This window comes from Pan troglodytes, chromosome 8 (assembly GCF_028858775.2).
Source record: "Pan troglodytes isolate AG18354 chromosome 8, NHGRI_mPanTro3-v2.0_pri, whole genome shotgun sequence".
NCBI classification, from domain to species: domain Eukaryota; kingdom Metazoa; phylum Chordata; class Mammalia; order Primates; family Hominidae; genus Pan; species Pan troglodytes.
Genome location: NC_072406.2, coordinates 114,415,521 through 114,438,161, shown reverse-complemented (window position 1 = coordinate 114,438,161; position 22,641 = coordinate 114,415,521). Strand labels below are relative to the sequence as shown.

At 43.1% G+C, this 22,641-nt stretch overlaps 1 protein-coding gene across 12 annotated transcripts in view; it reads right to left on the bottom strand.

Annotated features, from left to right (window-relative positions):
• GBF1 (golgi brefeldin A resistant guanine nucleotide exchange factor 1) overlaps positions 1–22,641 on the bottom strand; it is a 137,086-nt gene that overhangs the window by 48,332 nt on the left and 66,113 nt on the right. For 3 of the 12 annotated variants that reach the window (XM_063781116.1, XM_063781117.1, XM_063781118.1), the window contains exon 4: positions 2,004–2,122. The exons of the other annotated variants lie outside the window; for them this stretch is intronic. In XM_063781116.1, coding sequence (XP_063637186.1) covers positions 2,004–2,085 — 82 coding nt within the window. In that variant the 5' untranslated portion in view covers positions 2,086–2,122. The remainder of the gene's footprint in view (positions 1–2,003; positions 2,123–22,641) is intronic. 12 annotated transcript variants of the gene reach the window in all.

Sequence of the window (22,641 nt, the reverse complement as noted above, 5' to 3'; positions counted from 1 at the left end):
ATCTATGTCAAAGGCCTCAACATGTGGCCTCAAGCACTGCCCTTGGACAAAACAGAATACTCTCCTAAGCTACAAGGGAACAGCCACCATCCTCCCAGGAGGCTGTGTTCTCCAGGCCGCAGCAGCCTTTTCTCATTTGGCCAGCATTGGGCTGGCACATTCCTGAGCCAAAATGCACACATAAGCTGCTTTCCCTGGTAGCAAAGCTCTTCACTCCTGAGTGACTCTTATCAGGGGCAGTTGGGCATTCTCAATTGGATTACGCTGACAAGGAAAAAGGCCTGCGGTATGTTATTTCAACACCATTTGGCTTCAGAAATGCCTGTCTCGACCTTTTTGCCCTCAGAGTCTACTTCTCTCTTCTTGCTTTCTAGAGGGTCACCAGCCTGCTCCCATGCTTGTTCTTTATCCTGCAAATATTGGCCCATGTTCCTGGAGACAGAATGCCATCATTCACAAGATGGATCATGTATAACAGACTAATAAATCATAGCATGACAAAAAAAGAAATTAGTTCATTTACCCCTCTAACATTTCTGTATCCAGAGACAGACAACAAAAGCTTTTTGGTTTTAGGCTTTTCTGTCTATATCTGTACATTCCATTTTAGGAGAAAGTGTTAGGTCTCATATGCTACTTTTCTGACTATGCTGTACACCCCAGGAATATATTTCTTGCAAAAGTCAAGATTGATAGCGATCTACAAAAATGTCTGATGTATGGTAAGCTCAGTAGGAAGAAGCTGTGTTCTTTTTGGTCACTAGAGGACATCAAGAGTAGTGGTCCAGGCCAGGTGTGGTGGCTTACACCTGTAATCCCAGCACTTTGGGAGGCTGAGGTGGGAGAATTACTTGAGCCCAGCAGTTCGAGACCAGCCTGGGCGACATAGTGAGACTTCAGCTGCACAAAATATGAAAAAATTAGCCAGGCATGCGCACCTGTGGTCCTGGCTACTCAGGAAGCTGAGGTGAGCCCTGATCATACCATTGCATTCCACCCTGAGCAACAGAGTGGAACCCTGTTTCAAAAAGAAAAAAAAAAAAAAAAAAAGAGGGGTAGTGGTCCAAAGAATAATCAAAGCTAAACTTTGGCAAAGCCAGAAGCCTCTGGAATAACTGCCAAACCTCCCATACCTTCGTTTATCAGCTTCAAAGTTTTCCAGACCTATGAATGGACAGGTGGGAATTTAGGCTTGGTTCAGGAACGGATTCCAGAAAACACTGTCAACGGACAGGTCCCATACCTGTATTTCCTAGCCTGGGCTTAAGGGTCAAACCCAGATAGACCCTGCCCTATACAACAGGAGATATGAAATAAAGAAATGCACTAGGCCCAATTCTGATTCTGTCATTAACTGTGTGACCTTGGGCAAAAACACCTCATTTCTCTGGGCCATAGTTTCTCCTCATCCATTGGGATTTCCTGGGGAAGGTGGTGGTGGTGATAGTAATTTAACTAGATTCTTTAAGGCCCCTTTAGGTCCCTAAAACTTATGATTCTAAATGCAAAGTACCATTTGGAAGTAAATGCACACGAATGCAGACAGTCTAGCCTGGAGGGAAGGCAAGTCCTGTTTGTTTGTCTAAGCTCTTCACAGTGGCTCTTTTCTCAGCTATCACACAACAGTTTCTCAGATCTGCTTCTTTTTATCAAACACATTCTTAGCTTCTCAGGATGCTTCTAGACTTAGGGGGCTAGAACTTTGACATTATGATTTTTAAGAGACAAAGTATGATTATGGCTTAATCATTGCTGCATCCAGGTAAAAATCAGGATCCATAGATCCACTTAGGGCCAGCAGTAGAAGATAATGGTACCAACCACTTACATTGAAAAAGGCAAATTAGGCTGGGCTTGGTGGCTCACGCTTGTTATCCCAGCACTTTGGTAGGCAAAGGTGGGCGAATCACTTGAGGTCAGAAGTTAGATACCAGCCTGACCAACATGGTGAAACACTGTCTCTACAAAAAATATAAAAATTAGTTGGGCATGGTGGTGCGCACCTGTAATCCCAGCTACTCTGGTAGCTGAGGCACGAGAATCGCTTGAGCCGGGGAGGCAGAAGTTGCAGTTAGCCGAGATCATAACATTTTTACTCCAGCCTGGGTGACACAGCAAGACTCTGTTTCAAAAAAAAAAAAAAAAAAAAGGCAAATTACAGTTGACCCTCTGTGTCTGTGGATCCAACATCAGTGTACACGATCAACCACAGATCAAAAATATTCAGAAAAATTAAGTGGATGGTTGCATCTGTACTGAACATCTACAAACTTTTTCCCTTGTCATTATTCCCTAAATATGGTATAATTATTTACATAGTATTTATATTGAGTTAGGCATTACAAGTAATCTAGAGATGATTTAAAGTATAGGGGAAGGCTGGGTGCGGTGGCTCACGCCTGTAATCCCAGCACTTTGGGAGGCAGAGGCGGGTAGATCACTTGAGGTCAGGAGTTCGAAACCAGCCTGGCCAACATGGCGAAACCCTGTCTCTACTAAAAATACAAAAATTAGCTGGGCGTGATGGCAGACGCCTGTAATCCCAGCTATTCAGGAGGCTGAGGCAGAAGAATCGCTTGAACCCAGGAGGCAGAGGTTGCAGTGAGCCAAGACTGCGCCACTGCACTCCAGCCTGGGTGACACAGCGAGACTCTGTCTCAAAACAAAAACAAACAAACAAAAAAACAAAAAACAAAAAACAAAAAAAATTAGCCAGGTATGGTGGCGTGCGCCTGTAGTCCCAACTACTAGGGAGGCTGACGTGTGGGGTGGATCACTTGAGCCCAGGGATGTCATGGCTGGAGTGAGCCATGATGGCACCACTGCATTCCAGTCTGGGCGACAGAGTGAGGCCCTGTCTCAAAAGACAACAACAACAAAAACAAACCCTTTGGAAAGTGTTCACTTTTCTGGCTGATCAATCCCTCAAAGGTCAACCCACCCTGTTTTTCTTCTCTCTCTCTTGCCCAGGCTGGTCTTGAACTCCTGAGCTCAAGCAGTCCACCCACCTTGGCCCTCAAAGTGATGGGACTACAGGCTTGAGACACCGTGCCCAGCCCCAATCTGTTTTTTTTAATGAATCAAAACCCCAAACCTTAACTCTCTGATTAAACATGAGGAGTTCCTGAATGTATACACCTTGAGGTTACATTTAAAGTCTGAAAACCCCAGGGATTAGAAATCATAATTTTATATTTTCTCCAAAACTGCCACTGATAAGTACTTTATGGAACATCATGTTCATGAGGCCCCAACCTAACCCAGAGATTATGTAAGAACTCCTCCTCCCTAGATACCTGGTGCAAAAAGATTCAAGATGACCATGACAGAAAATTATTTTTGCCATCTATATATGCTCTCTGGCTTGAACACCTTTGTCAGGACCTTGCCCCCATCTCCATCCCTATAGCAGCTCAACCTCTCCTTAGAGAGAGGATAGGAAGAGGATATATTTTTTCAGGGTCAAAATCCCTAACAGCATGTGTATCTCAGAGCAGGCTGCTTTCCGTAAATCTCTGCTCCTGAAATCGTCATTTTTGCCATTGTCTCCTTGCTGAGTGAGACTACCCTGGTCTGCCTGAGGTCAGATTTAGCTTCCACTTTCAAAAGATAAGACAGGCACTTAAAGGCAGCATACACATGGGAAAATAGTTTATTGTATGATTTTGTCCAATATGATGTATGAATCCTGATTAGAAGAGGAATGAGTTTCCTACCTTGGGCATTCCTGCTAAATAGCCAGATTAACTTGTTGCTAGGAGCTGCTATCTACCACCCTCACAAGAATCCCATTTCATTGCCAGAACAACAACCTTAATTTGCCTCAGACATCAGCAACAGCTACATTATATTATTTTTATTTATTTATTTTTTTGAGATGGAATTTTGCTCTTGTTGCCCAGGCTGGAGTGCAATGGCGTGATTTCAGCTCACTGCAACCTCCACCTCCAGAGTTCAAGCGATTCTCCTGCCTCAGCCTCCTGAGTGTAGCTGGGATTACAGGCGCGTACTACCACACCCAGCTAATTTTTGTATTTTTAGTAGAGACGGGGTTTCGCCATGTTGGCCAGGCTGGTCTTGAACTCCTAACCTGAGGTGAACTGCCTGCCTCAGCCTCCCAAAGTGCTGGGATTATAGGTGTGAGCCACTGCACCCGGCCAGCTACATTATATTATTAAACATAATTACCATATATAATTTTATTTTATCCTCCCAATAACCTGGGAAATAGTGTTACTGTCCTCACTTTACAGATAAGGACACCGAGGCTCTAAGAGATTAAGTGACTTACCCAAGGTCACACAGCAAGTGGAAGAGATAAAATTTGAATCCAGGTCTATTGTGACTCCAAAGCCACTGTATTATACTCTTCAATATTATACCATGCTATGGTACAGGGGGCTTTTTGTTTGTTTGTTTGTTTTGAGACAGAGTCTTGCTCTGTTGCTCAGGCTGGAGTACCATGGTGCAATTATAGCTCACTGCAAACTCAAACTCCTAGGCTCAAAAGCAATCCTTCTGCCTCAGACTCCTGAGTGGCTAAGACTACCAACTCCTGAGTGGCTAAGACTACTGGCATGTGCCACCATGCCCAGCTAATTTTTAAAATTTTTTGTAGATAGGGGGTCTTGCTATGTTGCCCAGGCTGGTCTTGAACTCCTGGCCTTAAATGATCCTCCTGCCTCAGCCTCCCAAAGTGCTGGGATTATAGGCATAAGCCACTGTGCCTGGCCTATTGTATAAGTTTACTACTAGATATATTAACTGCATGACTTGGATGACAAAAATTTAAAACTCGGCCGGGCTTGGTGGCTCACACCTGTAATCCCAGCACTTTGGGAGGCCGAGGCAGGTGGATCATGAGATCAGGAGATTGAGACCATCCTGGTTAACACGGTGAAACCCTATCTCTACTAAAAATACAAAAAATTAGCCGGGTGTGGTGGCGGGCGCCTGTAGTCCCAGCTACTCGGGAGGCTGAGGCAGGAGAATGGAGTGAACCCGGGAGGCGGAGCTTGCAGTGAGCCGAGATTGTGCCACTGCACTCCAGCCTGGGAGACAGAGCAAGACTCCGTCTCAAAAACAAAACAAAACAAAAAAATTTAAAACTCAACCATCCCAGAACTGAAGTTTCTGCTGCACCTCTCCTTCTCCTAACCAGTGACTAAACATTGTTAGTTATTGCTTGTAGTACTGCCATACAAATTAAGTGTCAAGTTTACCTAGGTTCCCTCCTAATCCAAAGAGGGAGAGTGAGGCCCCTTTAACAAGGCTGGCAGGGATAAATGAGGCCCACAGGGACTGGCCTCAATCATATCTCAGAGACCCAAGGACAGACTGATCCATCTGTCTTACTGAAAGCACAAGTTTGATGCGTATCAACCCTAAATACTAGTTCTCTTCTTTCTAGAGGAAATTGGCACATATTGAAAGGCAAGCAATTCGCTATAGCATACAGACAAACCAGAGCTACTGTGGCCCTTCACTCTGCCTTGTTGTTTTCTGCATGCACTGTAGAAGACCAAGCCCCAACTTAAGCAGGCAATCTGAAAGCCCAGGAGAAATTAAAAACTTCTGTTGGTATACTTGACAACAGAACAATTTACCCCAGCTTTATGCAGTCATTACACTTGGAGCAGCTTTTTCAATACAAATTCCTTTCAGAGTCTAGTAAAAAATTTCATTGTTCAACAGCAGCATTATACGTTTATTATCAATTATAACTATGTCAGGTCTTCTCTACCAGCCCTGAAAAAGACAAAGAGGAAATTAAAAAGAACTAAATTCTGAACTGACATTAGCAAAGTTTACAGATGATGAAAAAGCCTGAAGAGATAATAGTCAAAGCTCCTGGAGAAGAATCAGACAATCCCCAGTCTCAATAACAGGACTGATAAGTAACCTTTCCCTATCCCTTCAGTGTATAGGACCTTACTTATTCACTCTCACTTACTGTACTATCAGAGTACAGAGTTAATGTTTTCCCAAGAGCTGGAAATAGTTACTACAGCAGCATATCATAAATTCTTAGTGACAACAAGACTAAGGGGTCTTTTTATTTTTATTTTTTTTTTGAGAGAGGGTTTCACTCTGTCACCCTGGCTGGAGTGCAGTGGCACAATCTCGGCTCACTGCAACCTCTCAAGTAATCCTTCCACCTCAGCCTCCCAAGTAGCTGAGACTAAAGCGTGTGCCACCACGCTTGGCTAATTAAAAAAAATTTTTTCTTTGTAGAGATGAGGTCTTGCTATTATTTCCCAGGCTGGTTTTGAACTCCTGGGTTCAAGTGATCCTCCTTCCTTGGCCTCCCAAAGTGCTGGGATTATAGGCATGAGCCACTGTGCCCAGCCAGATTAAGAAGTCTTTATGCTGTTTCAGCCACCCTCATGCTAAAAGGCTCAAGAACTTTATGATAAGGGATATTTCCCATTTTACTGATGGGGAAAACAAAAGCATCAAAAATAGATGGAGCTAGGATAAGTATGGTAATCACTTGCCACTGCTGTCTCTAGACATGTCTGTGAGCTGGACAGTAAACAAATAAAGCTTATGGAAGCAGCAGTACCCTGAAAAGTCACACCTTATTTGCTCGAAAGGTGCTGACAGAACCTTTAAGACAGCTGAATCTGGAGCAGCAATCCTCAAAGGGTTGGAAAACAATTTCACAAAACATGGGACAGAAGCTGGGCCCAGCCAACACCTGTTTCCCCAACACTGTCTGTCTGTCTGTCTCTTGTTTTATCCCAACTGCACACTTAATACAAAAGCTCCATTATTCTGGTAAAGTTGCATTCCAGCCCAGAGTGCAGAGTTAATGTTTTTTACAGCCACATGCCTTCTTGTGATGGATGACCACTTTATAATAAAATACTTTATGCTCAATCAACTTACAAATAATGGGTATTCCATTACATGGCATTTAAAACACAACCAAATTCAGAAAAATCCAGAAAGAAATAAGGATAGAAACAAGAATGATTCCTAGAAAGAGAGGAGGGCCGCCAGAGAATCCTCTGTAAGTCCTTCACTCCCAAAGAATTTATCCATTCTCTTATTGAAGGATATTTGAGTTGTTTCCAGTTATTTACTATTACTGCTGTATACATTCCTATAAAAGTCTCTTTGTAAATGTGTTTGTTTCTCTTGACTAAATACCTAAGAGCGAAAGTGCTCAGCCACAGGGTAGATGTGCGTTTAACTTTAAAAGAAACAGTTCTTCAATGTTGCTGCACACCCCTCCCCTCTCCACCAGCTCTATATTTTCCTCCCCTAAGGGCCTAGGTTCTTTAAGTTGAGGATTTGGCAGGAGAGACAGAAGAAGCCACATCATGAGGATCCCTGCTGCCAGAGCACAGTGGCCTGAATCGGACACTTAAAAAGCTGAAACAGGTGTTTGAAACCCTACTCCAGCCTCCCTGTTTGGTGCCAGCCCCCTGAGAGGCTAAGGCTTGGCCAGGAGAATTCGGCTCATCTAATGGATGCCGATTAGAGACTTTTACAAGACATAGCTACATAATAGTGTATATGCTGTGACGTGGTACATTTAAAGCAGGTAAGTGAACATCTTAATCTTAAGGAGGGGGGCCTCTGGTGGTCCAAATGCTCTTGAGCAAAGGGTAGTCAGGCTACGTGCCAGATGAAAGCCCTTCACCAACCTCTACCTTTTCTCCTTATATATCCACACAATTGACTACCACTCAGAAAAGCAAAACAGAAAAAAACTACTGATATATGCAACATGGATAAATTCCAAAAACATGCTAAGCTAAAAGAAGCTAGCTATGAAAGAGTATATCCTGTGTGATTCCATTTATATGAAATCCAAAAACAAAACTTATCCATAGTGATAGAAAATAGTTTTGTATATATGTGTGGGGTTGGGGGACTCAAAGAGGCATGGGGGATATTTCTGGGGAGATGAAATGTTCTGTGTATTCTTTATTCATGCTAGTTACATGGTTTATACAATTATCAAAACTTACCAACTGAACACCTAACATCTGCATATTTTATTGTATGTTAATTATACCTCAAGTTGAAAAAAAAGGAAAGCCAGATGGGGGCTTGGGGTGAGCTTCCCCTACTTGGTATTATTTGGGAGAATGAAGAAAGAACAGAAGAAACAAGTTTGCTTCCCAACTCACCAGTCTGGGAGCAGAGACTCAACAGCCAGCTGAACTGCCACCTCAGTGCCCCTTGGGCAACCTTTGTAGAAAAATGAGGTTTTCAGGTGGTAGCTTATAATATTCTCAATGAAGCCCTGTTACTCCCCAAGGGAATGATATTGAAATGTCTTCAACAGTGTTTACTTCCCCATTGCTAAAAGTATGATCAGCATTCCAATTTAGAAGCAAGTTTACATACTTGGCGTAAACTTGCATATTAGGCCCTGAGCACTTAGAACTCAGATAGCCTTCAAAAAAATTAAATTATAACCATAGTAATAGACAAGTAAGACAGATCTTTAGTTCCAGAGCTGCCACTACTCCGTTATGAGGCCTTGCATGACATGACCTTTTCTGAGCCACAGTTCTTTCCGTATAAAATAGGCCAGGTGACCTCTATACTTCATTTCAGTTCTAACACTGTATGATTTTAGAACTCTTATAAGTGTAGGCTGGGCGCAGTGGCTCACACCTATAATCCCAGCACTTTGGGAGGCCGAGGCAGGTGGATCACTTGAGGTCAGGAGTTCAAGACCAGCCTCGCCAACATGGCAAAACCCCATCTCTACTAAAAATACAAAAATTAGTTAGGTGTGGTGGCATGTGCCTGTAATCCCACCTACTCGGGAGGCTGAGGCACGAGAATCGCTTGAACTCAGGAGGCGGAGGGTGCAGTGAGCCAAGATTGTGCCACCGCACTCCAGCCTGGGTGACAGAGTGAGACTGTGTCTTAAAAAAAAACAAAAACAAAAAAAACTTTTGTAAGTTCATATGGGTTCCAGTATGAGACGGGCAAGGAAAGCCCTATAGTCCTTCTCAGCATTTTTTCTTTTTTCTTTTTTCTTTTTTTTTTTTTTGAGACGGAGTCTTGCTCTGTCGCTCAGGCTGGAGTGCAGTGGAGCAATCTCAGCTCACTGCAACCTCCGTCTCCTGAGTTCAAGCAATTCTCCTGCCTCAGCCTCCCAAGGAGCTGGCATTACAGGTGCCCACCATCACGCCTAGCTAATTTTTGCATTTTTAGTAGAGACGGGGTTTCACCATTGTTGGCCAGGCTGGTCTTGAACTCCTGACCTCACGTGATCCGCCTGCCTTGGCCTCCCAAAGTGCTGGGATTACAGGCGTGAGCCACTGGGCCCAGCCCTTCTCAGCATTCTTATAGAGACTTGTCCTTTAGCTTAATGAGGACCCCAAGAGGGATTCTGCATATCATGTGAAATAACTCCTCCCTGTAACGCACTTAGGGAATTAGATTCAGGGAGAAAAGCAACAAACTTTAGTGAAAAGCTGCTACCATGGCAAACACCCAACATGGCATGGCACAAAAGAAGAGTAGATAGCCTCAGAATCCAGAGGTAAAGACTGGAGAAGAAAATAATCATATGTAGAGTGCATACTGCGGAGAGGGTATGCATTGTACTAGGCACCTTGTACACATCAACTCATGTAATTCTCACAAGAATACTATAAGGCAAGTTTTTACATTATTTTGCAGATGAGAAAATGGAGATTCAAAAAGATCAGCCAGGTACAGTGGCTCACGCCTGTAATCCCAGCACTTTGGGAGGCAGAGGTAGGCAGATCACTTGAGGTCAAGAGTTTGAGATCAGCCTGGCCAACATGGTGAAACCCTGTCTTTACTAAAAAATACAAAAATTAGCCAGCCGTGGTGGCGGGCGCCTGTAATCCCAGCTACTCAGAAGGCTGAGGCAGGAGAATCGCTTGAACCTGGAAGGTGGAGGCTGCAGTGAGCCAAGATTGCGCCACTGCACTCCAGCCTGGGTGACAGAGCGAAACTCCGTCTCAAATAAAAAAAAAAGATCAAGTAACTGCCACCAATGACTGCCCAAGACCACCCAATGGTAGAGATGGGATATGAAGCCAGGTCTATCCAACTCCAAAGTCTATGTCTTTTTCCACAATCATTTAGCAAGAAGTAAGTTGGAGATCCTAGATCCCAAAGGAGCCTGGTAAAAGCCGGGCATTTTTTCCTTCTTACAAATAACTCATTTCATATTTCTCGGGTAGCCCCTGGCATTCCCTACACAGAAGAAAGGGTTAAACCTACAGTTAGGAAGAGGAAATTCCCTGGAAAACTGAAACACATGCTGTGGCTCTGACTAAATTTCACACCCATTCTGTTGAGCAACGTCCATAGTGTGTGAGAAAAGACTCTAGCCCTGCCCCCATCCTTTATGCATTCCATCACCTGCTGCTTTCCTTCAGACTAAGGGGAGGGAGAGGAAGGGAGGAAGACTATACATCTTTGCTTGGTGCGTATTTAAGCCAGAGGTTAGCAAATCCAGGGTAGGAAGAAGTATTTTGTGAAAAAAAGAAAAGGAATAATACTCTCTTTTTTCCACTTGCACCAGTATAAGAGAGAGTTCTTATGACAAACCATAATGAGGGAAGGGGTTGGACTTATGCTGGGGAAAAGAGGGGGAGGCTAGCCTTCCTAGAAAGTAGGCAGGCAGGATTCAGAAGAACAGGGCCAATTTACACCTGACTCTTTGTCTGGTATTTCATGCTTAAGTGAACTCTGTATTTCTGTCCATAAGAGTTAAACCTCATCCAGGAAAACAAATGTGAAGATGGAAACATTAAAAGAAAGGCTTCCCTTGCTACCCCCTTCAGATTCCTGTTTATGACAATGAATATAGTTATTTGGTACTGAAATTTGACTGGATTAAACAAGCTTATGGCCAGGCATGGTGGCTCATGCCTGTAATCCCAGCTCTTAGGGAGGCAGAGATGGGAGGATAACTTGAGCCCAGGAGTTGGGCAATATAGCGAGGTCCCGTTCTCCACATAAAGGAAAAAAAAAAAAAAAGACAGAAAAAAAAAGTGCAAACATGCTTAAAAGAACTTAGTCTACACTGAAGTCTAGGGTAGCTACCTGGAATAAAAGAAGAAAAGGAAGAAGACAAGGGCCAATGAACAAATGCCATTATGGCAGTTAATCTCCAAAGGTAGTCCCTTACAGTGCCACCCCTCACATGTTCCTCCTCCAATCAAGAGGTACAGCTTGTGTCTGCTCCCCTTGAATCTCGTCTGTGACTGCTTTGACATACGGAATGCAGAGAAAATGACAATCTGGGACTTCCATGCCCAGGCACTAAAAAGGCTTTGAAGCTTCTTCTTCTTCTTTTTTTTTTTTTTTTTTTCAATTTTGGAGATCTAAACTGCCATGTACACAGTCTAAGCTACCCTGCAGGAGAGCTAGGTCATGAGGAAAAGCCCTGGAGATTGAGGTATCATGTCAAAGGAAGCCACATGGTACCAGACATCCAAACCATAGCCGCAGCTGACTGCAACCACAGGAGAGACTGTGAGAAGAGGTGTTCAGCTGGGCCCTGGACAACCCACAAAATTGTGATATAATAAAATGGTTGTCGGTTTAAGCCACAAAGTTTGGAAATGGTTACATAGTAATAGATCATTGAAATGGCTGGCTCTTCTTTGTCTTCTTCTTATTATTATTATTACTTTGAGACAGTCTTGCTCTGTCACCCAGGCTGGACTACAGTGGTGTGATCTCAGCTCACTGCAACCTCTGCTTCCTGGGTTCAAGCGATTCTTGCTGAAACAGCTGGCTGTTATTAAAAATGAAGCTAACTTAGGAAACTGGGACTACAGACATGCACCACCATACCCAGCAATTTTTTTTTTTTTTTTTTTTTTTGTAGAGATGAGATCTCACTATGTTGCCCAGGCTGGTCTCAAACTCCTGGATTCAAGAGATCCTCCTGCCTCGGCCTCCCAAAGTGCTAGAATTACAGGCATGAGACACCACATGTAAGGAGAACTACTAACACTAGTATTTTGTCATGGGCATATAATGTAAACTGTATTGTAGGAATAAAGGAAAACTTACCCAGTTTTAGGTGAGATAAAAGGAATTTATAGTGGGGAGAAATCCTATTTCCTTTAGCAATTGAACATACACATATTTAGGAATAAATCTAACAAGAAATGGACATAAACTGGGGAAAGAAGAATCTACAAACTTTACCAAGGTCACCAGAGAAGTCTTGACTAAATGGAGAAGCCATAACATGTTCCTGGTTAGGGAGGCCAAATATATTATAAAGATGTCAATTCTCTCCATACTAATTTATGTTTTTGAATCAAAATCCTAAAGGTCTTTGAAAAAGAACTTGAATAAGTGACTCTGTACTTCATGTGAAAGAAGAACCAGATGAAGATAGCCAGAATATTTTTTCAAACAACTAATGAGGCCAGGCATGGTGGCTTGGCTTGCGCCTGTAATCCCAGCACTGTGGGAAGCCGAGGTGGGTGGATTGCCTAAGCCCAGGAGTTCAAGACCAGCTTGGCCAACATGGTGAAACCCTGTCTCTACAAAAAATACAAAAAATTACCTGGGCGTGGTGTTGCAGGCCTGTAGTCCCAACTACTCTGGAGGCTGAGCTGGGAGGATTGCTTGAGCCCAGGAGGTTGAGGCTGCAGTGAGCTGTGACTGCACCACTGTACTCCAGCCTGGGTGACAGAGCAAGACCCTGTCTCAAAAACAAACAGGCTGGGTGCAGTGGCTCACTCACACCTGTAATCCTGGCACTTTGGGAGGCCAAGGTGGGCAGATCACTTGAGTTCAGGAGTTTAAGGCCAGCTTGGGCAACATGGCGAAACCCCGTCTCTACAAAAAATTAGCCAGGTGTGGTGGCACACACCTGTGGTCCCAACTACTCGGGAGGCTGAGACAGGAATATTGCTTGAGCCCAGGAGGTGGAGGTTGCAGTGAGCTGAGATCGTGCCATTACACTCCAGCCTGGGTAGTAGAGCGAGACTCCGTCTCAAAACAAAAACAAACAAAAAACTAATTTCAGGAAGTCTGCAGTATCATTTTAAAATGTCTTATAATCCTACAACAAATAAATCAGTATACTATTGGCAAAAGAATAGGTAGGACAATATGTAGTATATGATATATGATAAAGAGCATTCAATAAATGGGATGTTAGGTGGGAAAAGTTAAATTCCTATTTCAGTCCACTTGACAGAATAAATTATATTGATTAAAGATGCAAATTAATACACTTATTAAATATTTATGAGTGCCAACTTTGTGCCAGTTACCAGGCTAGATAATAGATATATGATGGTGAACAATGCAACATAATCCTTGTCCTCATGGAGTTTCCTGTGTAGTGGGAAAGACATTAGGCAAGGGATCACACAATTAACTAATTATAATTGTGACTAATTATAAGTTATGATTTTAACACTAATTGTAAGTGCTATGAAGAAATACAAGGTGTTCAGAGTGTTTAAGAATTAAATATAGGCTGGGCACCGTGGCTTATGCCTATAATCCCAGCACTTCAGGAGGCCAAGGTGGGTGGATCACTTGAGGTCAGGAGTTTGAGACCAGCTTGGCCAACATGGTGAAACCCCATCTCTACTAAAAATACAAAAACTAGCCGGGCGTGGTGGTGCGCACCTGTAATCCCAGCTACTCGGGAGGCTGACGCTTGAGAATCACTTGAATCTAGGAGGTGGAGGTTGTAGTGAGCCGAGACTCCGAGACTGCACCACTGCACTCCAGTCTGGGCGACAGAGCCAGACTCCATTTAAAAAAAAAAAGAATTAAAAACTAAAATATATAATAAGTAGAATAAAATGACCTTGAGGTGAAAAGAAAACTGTCTGAGATTCATTAACAGATTGCTTCTCAGCCTTTCAGCTAAAATCAAGCATAGATTCATTAACAGATTCTTAGCAGAAGAAAAGGAAATATAAGCAGAGCAGAAAAGGCTGAAGAGCAAGTCGCTTTAGAAGGAAGTACCAATAAGAAACAAGCTCTGGAAGGAGGCACCAGGTAGAAGGTGAGACATGGAACAGAAAACAGGGGGACTAATTGAGAAAACAGAAAAAATGGAGAAGGGGGAAAAGGGGAAATTATTGAGGAACTAATATAAGATCATTTCTCAAAATCAAATGATATAATTTTGCAGATCAAAAAGACCCTTACTAAGAACCTAGCAGAATAACTAAAAGAGACCCACACCAAGTGTTTCAGAATAATGGGGATAAAGAAATTGTAAGAACTCCAGTTTAAATATAAAGGACTGAGATTCAATATGGCATCAGACTACTCAAGATCAACACTGGAAATGAGAAGAAAAAGAAGCAGAGCCATCAAGCTTCGAAGGAAAACTATTTCCAAACTAGAATTCTATATCCGGTAAAACCTTCAATTAGTGTCAGTATAGAATAAAAAGATAGCTTCAGATAAGCAATGTCTAAAAAAACCATACATCCCCAGGTGTCCTTTCCTAGAAGCTACTGGATGACGTAAAAAATAAAAAATAAAAAACCAACGTGAGACAGTAAATCAAGAAAGAAATGGGCCAGGTGCAGTGGTTCACGCCTGTAATCCCAGCACTTTGGAAGGCAGAGGCACATCACCTTAGGTCAGGAGTTTGAGATCAACCTGGCCAATATGGTGAAACCCCATCTCTACTAAAAATATAAAAATTAGCTGGGTGTGGTGGCAGGCACCTGTAATCCCAGCTACTCAGGAGGCAGAGGCAGGAAAATTGCTTGAACTTGGGAGGCGGAGGTTGCAGTGAGCCGAGATCACATCACTGCACTCCAGCCTGGGCGACATGAGTGAAACTCTGTCTCAAAAAAAAAAAAAAAAAAAAAAAAAAGAAAGAAAAAGAAAAAAGAAAGAAATGGACATAGCATAAACAAGAAAAAGGAGATCTAGAGAAAACTGAAGGGAAGTTCCAGAAGGACAGCTGTGCCTGAGGTCTAGAGAGTAACCAATACAGAATAGAAGAAGAGGATGGGAGGCTCTGAGAAAGAGTTTTTAGGAAGAGATAAAAATGGAAGAGAAGAGCTGTGTGTTTGACCACGTGGAAAAATAATATTCAGTTTTTAAAACTTGTAGAATTTGAGAAGAAACAGTAACAGTAACAGAAAACAGCATATTTTCAAAAGGAGGGGAAAACTTGAATAATGAATTCAAATGAATAATACTAAAGATCTTTTTTTTTTTAGAGACAGGTGTCCTGCTATGTTACCCAGGCTAGCCTTTTTTGTTGTTGTTGTTGAGACGGAGTCTCACTCTGTCACCCAGGCTGGAGTGCAGTGGCGCGATCTCGGCTCACTGCAAGCTCCGCCTCCCGGGTTCATGCCATTCTCCTGCCTCAGCCTCTCGAGTAGCTGGGACTACTGGCACCTGCAACCATGCCCGGCTAATTTTGTTTTGTATTTTTAGTAGAGACGGGGTTTCACCATGTTAGCCAGCATAGTCACGATCTCCTGACCTCGTGATCCATCTGCCTTAGCCTCCCAAAGTGCTGGGATTACAGGCATGAGCCACTGCGCCCAGCCTACCAGGCTAGTCTTGAACTTCTAGCCTCAAGAGATCCTCCTGTCTTGGCTTCCCAAAATGCTGGGATTACAGGCATGAGCCACTGTGCCCAGCTATAAGGTCTTAATAAGGTAAAGAATGAGTACTGGTTTAACCAAATGGGGTGATAATTATATTGGGAGGATGGAGGAAAGGAGAATAGGGGTGATGGGTATTGCAAATGTGCTATATCTACATGTAGGAGTAGGAAGTCAATAGATAATGCTTAAAATGTAAAAATCCTATTTAAAAATGTAGTATCAACATATTATTTAGAAATAGAAAAGAAAATAACTGAATAAACAGCTAAAAGAGTTTAGGGAGGGGACCTTGAAAGGGGGGGAAGTTGGACTTTGCAGCACAATTTGACTTTTTAAAACTATGTACATGTATTACCTAAAGAGAAATAAAAATAATAGAAGGAATTTATTGTAAGGATCCTTAAGAGTGATAAGCAAAAATTTGTGTACCAAGATATTTATACCACATTGCTTATAATATTGAAAAACTGGGAATAATCTAAATAACCACTGCGCACGGTGGCTCATGCCTGTAATCCCAGCACTTTGGGAGGCCAAGGTAGGTGGATCGCTTGAGCCCAGGAGTTCAAGACCAGCCTCGGCAACATGGCGAAACCCCGTCTCTACAAAAAAAAAAAATACAAAAATTAGTCGGGTGTGATGATGCGCACCTGTAGTCCCAGCTACTTGGGGGGCTAAGGCAGGAGAATCACTTGAGCCCAGGAGGTTGAGGGTGCAGTGAGCCACACCACTGCCTTCTAGCCTAGGCAACAAAGTGAGACACTATCTTAAAATAAATAAATAGACTGGGCATGGTGGCTCACACCTGTAATCCCAGCACTTTGGGAGGCCGAGGCGGGTGGATCACAAGGTCAGGAGATCGAGACCACGGTGAAACCTTGTCTCTACTAAAAATACAAAAAATTAGCCAGGCGTGGTGGCAGGCACCTGTAGTCCCAGCTATTTGGGAGGCTGAGGCAGGAGAATGGCGTGAACCCGGGAGGCAGAGCTTGTAGTGAGCTGAGATCACACCACTGCACTCCAGCCTGGGTGACAGGGCGAGACTCCGTCTCAAAATAAATAAATAAATAAATAAAATAAAATAAAAAATAAATAAATAACCAACAACAGGAAGCTCTTAAATAAATTCTGTAACATTCATACAATGAATAATATCATTAGATCTTATTTTCTAATGTGTAATGATGTGGGACAATGCCCATAACATGATAAAAGAAGAGGCAAAAATGTATAGAATATGATTCCCATTTTGCTAAGGGTGATATTGTGTTTGCGTGCACTAAAAAAAGATAAAATAATAGTTATCTTTGGGTGATTGGACTATGGAGGTTCTTGTTTCCATCTCTTTAAACTTTTTTATTTTTTTAAAGATGTAGTCTTGCTCTTGTCGCCCAGGCTGGAGTGCAATGACGTGATTTTGGCCACAGCAACCTCCGCCTCCTGGGTTCAAGCGATTCTCCTGCCTCAGCCTTCTCAAGTAGCTAGGATTACAGGCATGTGCCACCATGCCTGGCTAATTTTGTATTTTTAGTAAAGATGGGGTTTCTCCACGTTGGCCAGGTTGGTCTCGAACTCCTGACCTCAGGTGATCCACCCACCTTGGCCTCCCAAACTGCTGGGATTACAGGCGTGAGCCACCATGCCCAGCATCTTTAAACTTTTTTGTATCTTCCTAAATTTATATAATAGTCTATGTAGACATGGGCTATTATTATTTTTTAGATACAGGGTCTCACTATGTTGCCCCGGCTAGACTTGGACTTCTGGGCTAAGTGATTCTCCCATCTCAGCCTCTGGAGTAGCTGGGACTACCAACACATGCCACTGTGCCTGGCTTATATTACTACTAAATGTTATTTTTAAAAAGCTAGTTAGAAAAAAAAAGGGGGCACTGGGCAGCCTAAATCACAGAGTCTGAAGACTATTATTACTAAGTTTTAGTAAAACTCACTTCCCAAAACTTAATATGAGCACTGCTTTGTTGTTCATGAATAGCTAAAAATGATTGTTTAGCATAATCTCCCATTATTAGGGAATTTAAAATAATTATTTAAAATGGCATTTATAGGATTACTGAAACAATACTGGCCTTCCTGCATTCAAATCCCTCATCCTCTCCTTCAGTGAATATTATTTTGTACCTTCTGTGGGCCTGGCACTGCTAGCCATTGGATATACAAAGAAGAATAATCCAAAGTCTTGCTTACAGACTATAGACTACACTAGCTTTTATGACCACAGCCAAACTTCAAATTTTCTGGGTCTTATTTTATCAGTTGGTCTATCTGTCTGTCTATCTAAAAGGATAGGACTGGAAATGGCCATATGGCTCAGAAATTCAATGACTATGATTTCTGATTGTCAGGCATGCCAAGTATTCTACTCGTTAACTGTGGCACAGTTTTATATCTGTGACTCACTGAAGACCTAAATGGTGGTTCTGTTCCTAATGCTTGTTAAAAAGACACTAATATTGTGATGAGATGGAGAACAGGTAAGAGGAAGAGGACTACTAAAATTACCAAGAAGTATAAGCAATCCATGTCCTTACTTAAACTGTACTCAGTCAAAAACTAGACAGGTCAAAAAGTAGAGGGAAGGCCGAGCACGGTGGCTCATGCCTGTAAATCCCAGCACTTTGGGAGGCTAAGGCGGGCGGATCACCTGAGGTCAGAAGTTCAAGACCAGCCTGGCCAAGACGGTGAAATCCCATCTCTACTAAAAATACAAAAATTAGCCAGGTGTGGTGGCACACGCTTGTAATCCCAGCTACATGGGAGGCTGAGGCAGGAGAATCGCTTGAACCCGGGAGGCAGAGGTTGCAGTGAGCTGATATTGCACCACTGCACTCCAGCTTGGGCGACAGAGTGAGACTCCATCTCAAAAAAAAAAAAAAAAAAAAAAGTGGAGGGAAGGAAAACAGAAAGGTAAATGACAGAGACTACTGTCCTCATCCTGATATGAATTGGTAAGAGGATATAGCACTAATAGTACTATATTAGTACTATTACTAGTATTAGTATTATATAGTCTGCTATCAGAATTAATTTCTTCCTTCTTAGAACTTCTATAGAGTTCTGTTGCTTTAGTATAGCATATTCTAGTTTATGGAATTGCTAAATTGTAGTCTGCAAGCTCCTGGAAAGCAGAAAGGGACAAGGCTTCTTTGCTTTTCTGTTACCTACAGCAGGGGTCCCCAACCCCCAGGCCATGGACCACTACCAGTCTGTGGCCCGTTAGGAACCAGGCCACACAGAAGGAGGTGAGCAGCGGGCGAGTGAGCATTACCACTTAAACTCTGCCTCCTGTCAGATTAGCGACGACATTAGATTTTCATAGGAGCACAAACCCTATTGTGAACTGCACATGTGAGGGATGTGAGGGATCTAGGTTGGTGCTCCTTATGAGAATCTAATGCCTGATGAGCTGAGGTCGAACACTTTCATCCCAAACACCTCCCTTGCCCTCCAGCCCCACTGTCTGTGGAAAAATGGTCTTCCATGAAACCAGTCCCTGGTGCTGAAAAGGTTGGGGAACCGATGTTCTACAGTGTTAGTTAGATTCTCATAAGGAGCACGCAACCTAGATCCCTCATGTGTGCAGTTCACAATAGGGTTCACACTCCTATGAGAATCTAATGCTGCAGCTTAACTGACAGGAGGCAGAGCTCAGGCAGTAATGCTTGCTCGCCCACCACTTACCTCCTGCTATGCAGCCCAGTTCCTAACGGGTCCGTGGCCAGGGGGTTGGGGACCCCCTGAAGTAGAGGACCATGAACATAGTAGTCTTCAACTGATGTTTCTGAATTGGTGGAGAAAGGTCCTATGTAAGTACTGAAGAAACCTATACTCCAGTATTCCTATCAAAGATTTCTTGTCATTTCCAGGAAAATTGGTAATAAGCGATGTTTACAAGGAATAGGGCAGCACCTGAACAGAAGGTCCCCCCATATGTGACCAGTGGCTGTTGGCCAGGAGTGTGAGTTTAGAGAAGTAACATCTCTGAGAACAGCCTGCCAATGGTGATGGAAAGAAGCCTAAACTTTGAGGTGGCTGTATTTGGAGGGGAGGCCATTTTGTGCTCTTTGGGGAAAATGTTAATGAGAGGTTTCACAAATGTCAGACTTGCCTGATTAAATGAAGCCAGCTAGGTAGATGTTTTTCATATTAATGCCATCTCTGCTGAAAGGGGAAGAAAAGGAGGTTTGAGAAAGGGAAACGATAAACATCAATTATTTACCAAAGAAATTATGCTTCTGCTAACTTGGGCAAGGATCTCAGAGAAGAGAACTGTTATATGGCAGGCATGGCTACTCCATCTCCTTACCCATTTCAAAAAGAAAAATTCAAGCCTTGAAGCCAGGAGAAGTAATAGAACAGTGAGATCAGTGCCTGGCCTAGGGTGTCTACTGATTAAGAATTTAAAGGAAGCTAAGGAAGTTAAATTGTAGAGAAAGCTCCATTTGAACCGTTACTCTTAAAACTTAAAGGAAGAAAGTATAGGAGGAAAAGTCACTCAAATAATTGATAGGTTGCTGGGTGCGGTGGCTCATACCTGTAATCCCAGCATTTTGGGAGGCCTAGGCGGGAGGACTGCTTGAGCCCAGGAGTTCAAGACCAGCCTGGACAACGTAGGAAGATCCCTGTCTCTACAAAAAAAATTAAAAATTAGCCAGGTGTGGTGGTGTGCACCTATGGTCCCGCTAGTTGGGAGGCTGAGACAGGAGGATCACTTGAGCCCAGGAGGTTGAGGCTGCAGTGAGCCATTTTCACACCACTGCACTCCAGCCTGGGCAAAAGAGCGTAATCCTGACTCCAGAAAAAAAAGATATGTTTAAAGGATTTCTTCTTCCTTAGTTTGAGCTTATGTCTTTACATTTTTTCAAATGCATATATGGTTTCTTTTTTTCTCTTCTTTGACTTTACATGCACAGAACTGGATTACTTATAATCCCTGTTCCTGACATATGCTCTCATCACTGCTCCTAAAACTGTTACCAAGAGTTTAATAGTTTCTGCCATCTAAATTAAAGGGTAGAGGTGGGCAAATACTGTTGATTAAGAGAGCTCAGCCTCCTTTTGGCCCTTGTTTCTCCCTAGCCCAGCCTGCAACTGTGTCCCAATCAACCAGCATTAATACAGATACACAGAGGTATTTATTTGCTGCTGATTCTGCCTAGCTGTATTCAGACTCGATCTCCATGTGTATTTAATAAATCACACTAGTTAGGTGGACAGGATTAGTTCCAAGTCACCTAATGACTATATCATGAACTGCAGCATTAAGGGGATTAATATTAATCTGAGCCATTGTAGTTCAGTGGAAAAGCCAGTTCATTCTCCAACAGGAGCTCAGGCCGACAAGAAATCCTCAACAAGACCAGGAAGATTAATGAGGGCTTCTACATTCTGCCTGCAAATCTTCACCTACCAGGGTGTGGGGCAGTGAATCCCAGTCCAGACGAGCTCATAAATAACCTGCAATATCACAAGTATTTGGGGCAGCTGAGCCCCAGCAAGGGAGGGCCAGCTAGCCCTCTCCATCTTCTCCTCCTGTAACCCACACCACTGAGATGGCACAGGAATTTTACAGGCCCACAGAGCGGCTGGTTTTGTTTTCTTTCACGTAAGGGCCCACACCTCGTAAATCACTTTCTTATTTCAGGAAAAGAAGTATACTGACTGCAGTACCGACTCATGTGTACTCAGAAGAATATGAAACTTGTAGTTAGTGCCACTTGCCTAAAGCTGGGAAAATAACCCAGCCTCCATGATACACAGAACGTGCTTTCAAGTCACAAAAGCTTTCCTTTGCTCAGCAGCACAATTCCTCTTCATTAGCACCTATAATATGCTATATCTGGATTAGGCCTCTGGAGTTCCCATTCAGAACTACTTTCTTGGCCCTGCCTAAGTGAGCACTCACTAGAAAGTACTGTATCTATAAGACACCACAGCCCTGCACACAGGGCTAAGGTGTGCATTTCCACACACCTTAGCCCCAATTTCACCATTTGGAGACCATCAAGATGAGCCTAGCCAAGCCTTAGATTTCCACAGGACAAGGCACAGCTCAGATTTAACTGGCTCAGAAAGGAAACTCATGATGCCAGTATGAGACACAGACAGAGAAAGCAACAGACCACAATTAAGCTCAATTCACTGGAAGATCTGTTTCTTCCTCAGTGACTTTACAGGTACCCGAGGCAAACACCAGGAGCAGTGTCTCATGGGAAAAGCTCTATCTGCTGAAGAAACCAAAACAAACAGTTGTTTCTACCTGCAGCAGTTTCATAGTCTGGGAACACCAAAAGTATAGGCTTACTCCAACTAAGATCTTTTAACTAAGATCTTTTAACCTGCATAGACGACAGCAGGTCAGCTGTCAGCATTCCCTTGCAACGGAGGGAATTGCTAACTAGAATAGTTAGGCCCTACCAACAAAGATTATTGAATTGAAAACTAAACTTTAGTAGCATTAAAATAAGTGAACCAAGGGCTGGGTGCCAGGTTATCCAAAGTTTATAAATGCGTGCCAACCAACCTACACATAGAGCTGCCGTGGCTACAGCTAAGCAAAAGAGAAGAGACCCATTAAGTGGATTGTTCCTCAACCCCACAGCAGAGTAGGGCAGAGAGAGATTTAACATTTTCTTTCTTTTTTTTTTTTTTTCTGAGACAGAGTTTCGCTCTTGTTGCCCAGGCTGGAGTGCAATGGTAAGATCTCAGCTCACCGCAACCTCCACCCCCGAGGTTCAAGCGATTCTCCCGCCTCGGCCTCCATTGAATAGATGGGATTACAGGCATGCGCCACCACGCCCAGCTAATTTTGTATTTTTAGTAGAGACAGGGTTTCTCCATGTTGGTCAGGCTGGTCTCAAACTCCTGACCTCAGGTGATCCTCCTGCTTTGACCTCCCAAAGTGCTGGGATTACAGGCGTGAGCCACCACGCCCGGCGAGATTTAACATTTTCTAAGTTTGTGGACAATGCACCATACTTATAGAAGAGATATTTAAAAGTGGGGCCTACTCAAGCTCTTCATTAAGTAAAGGAGGAGCT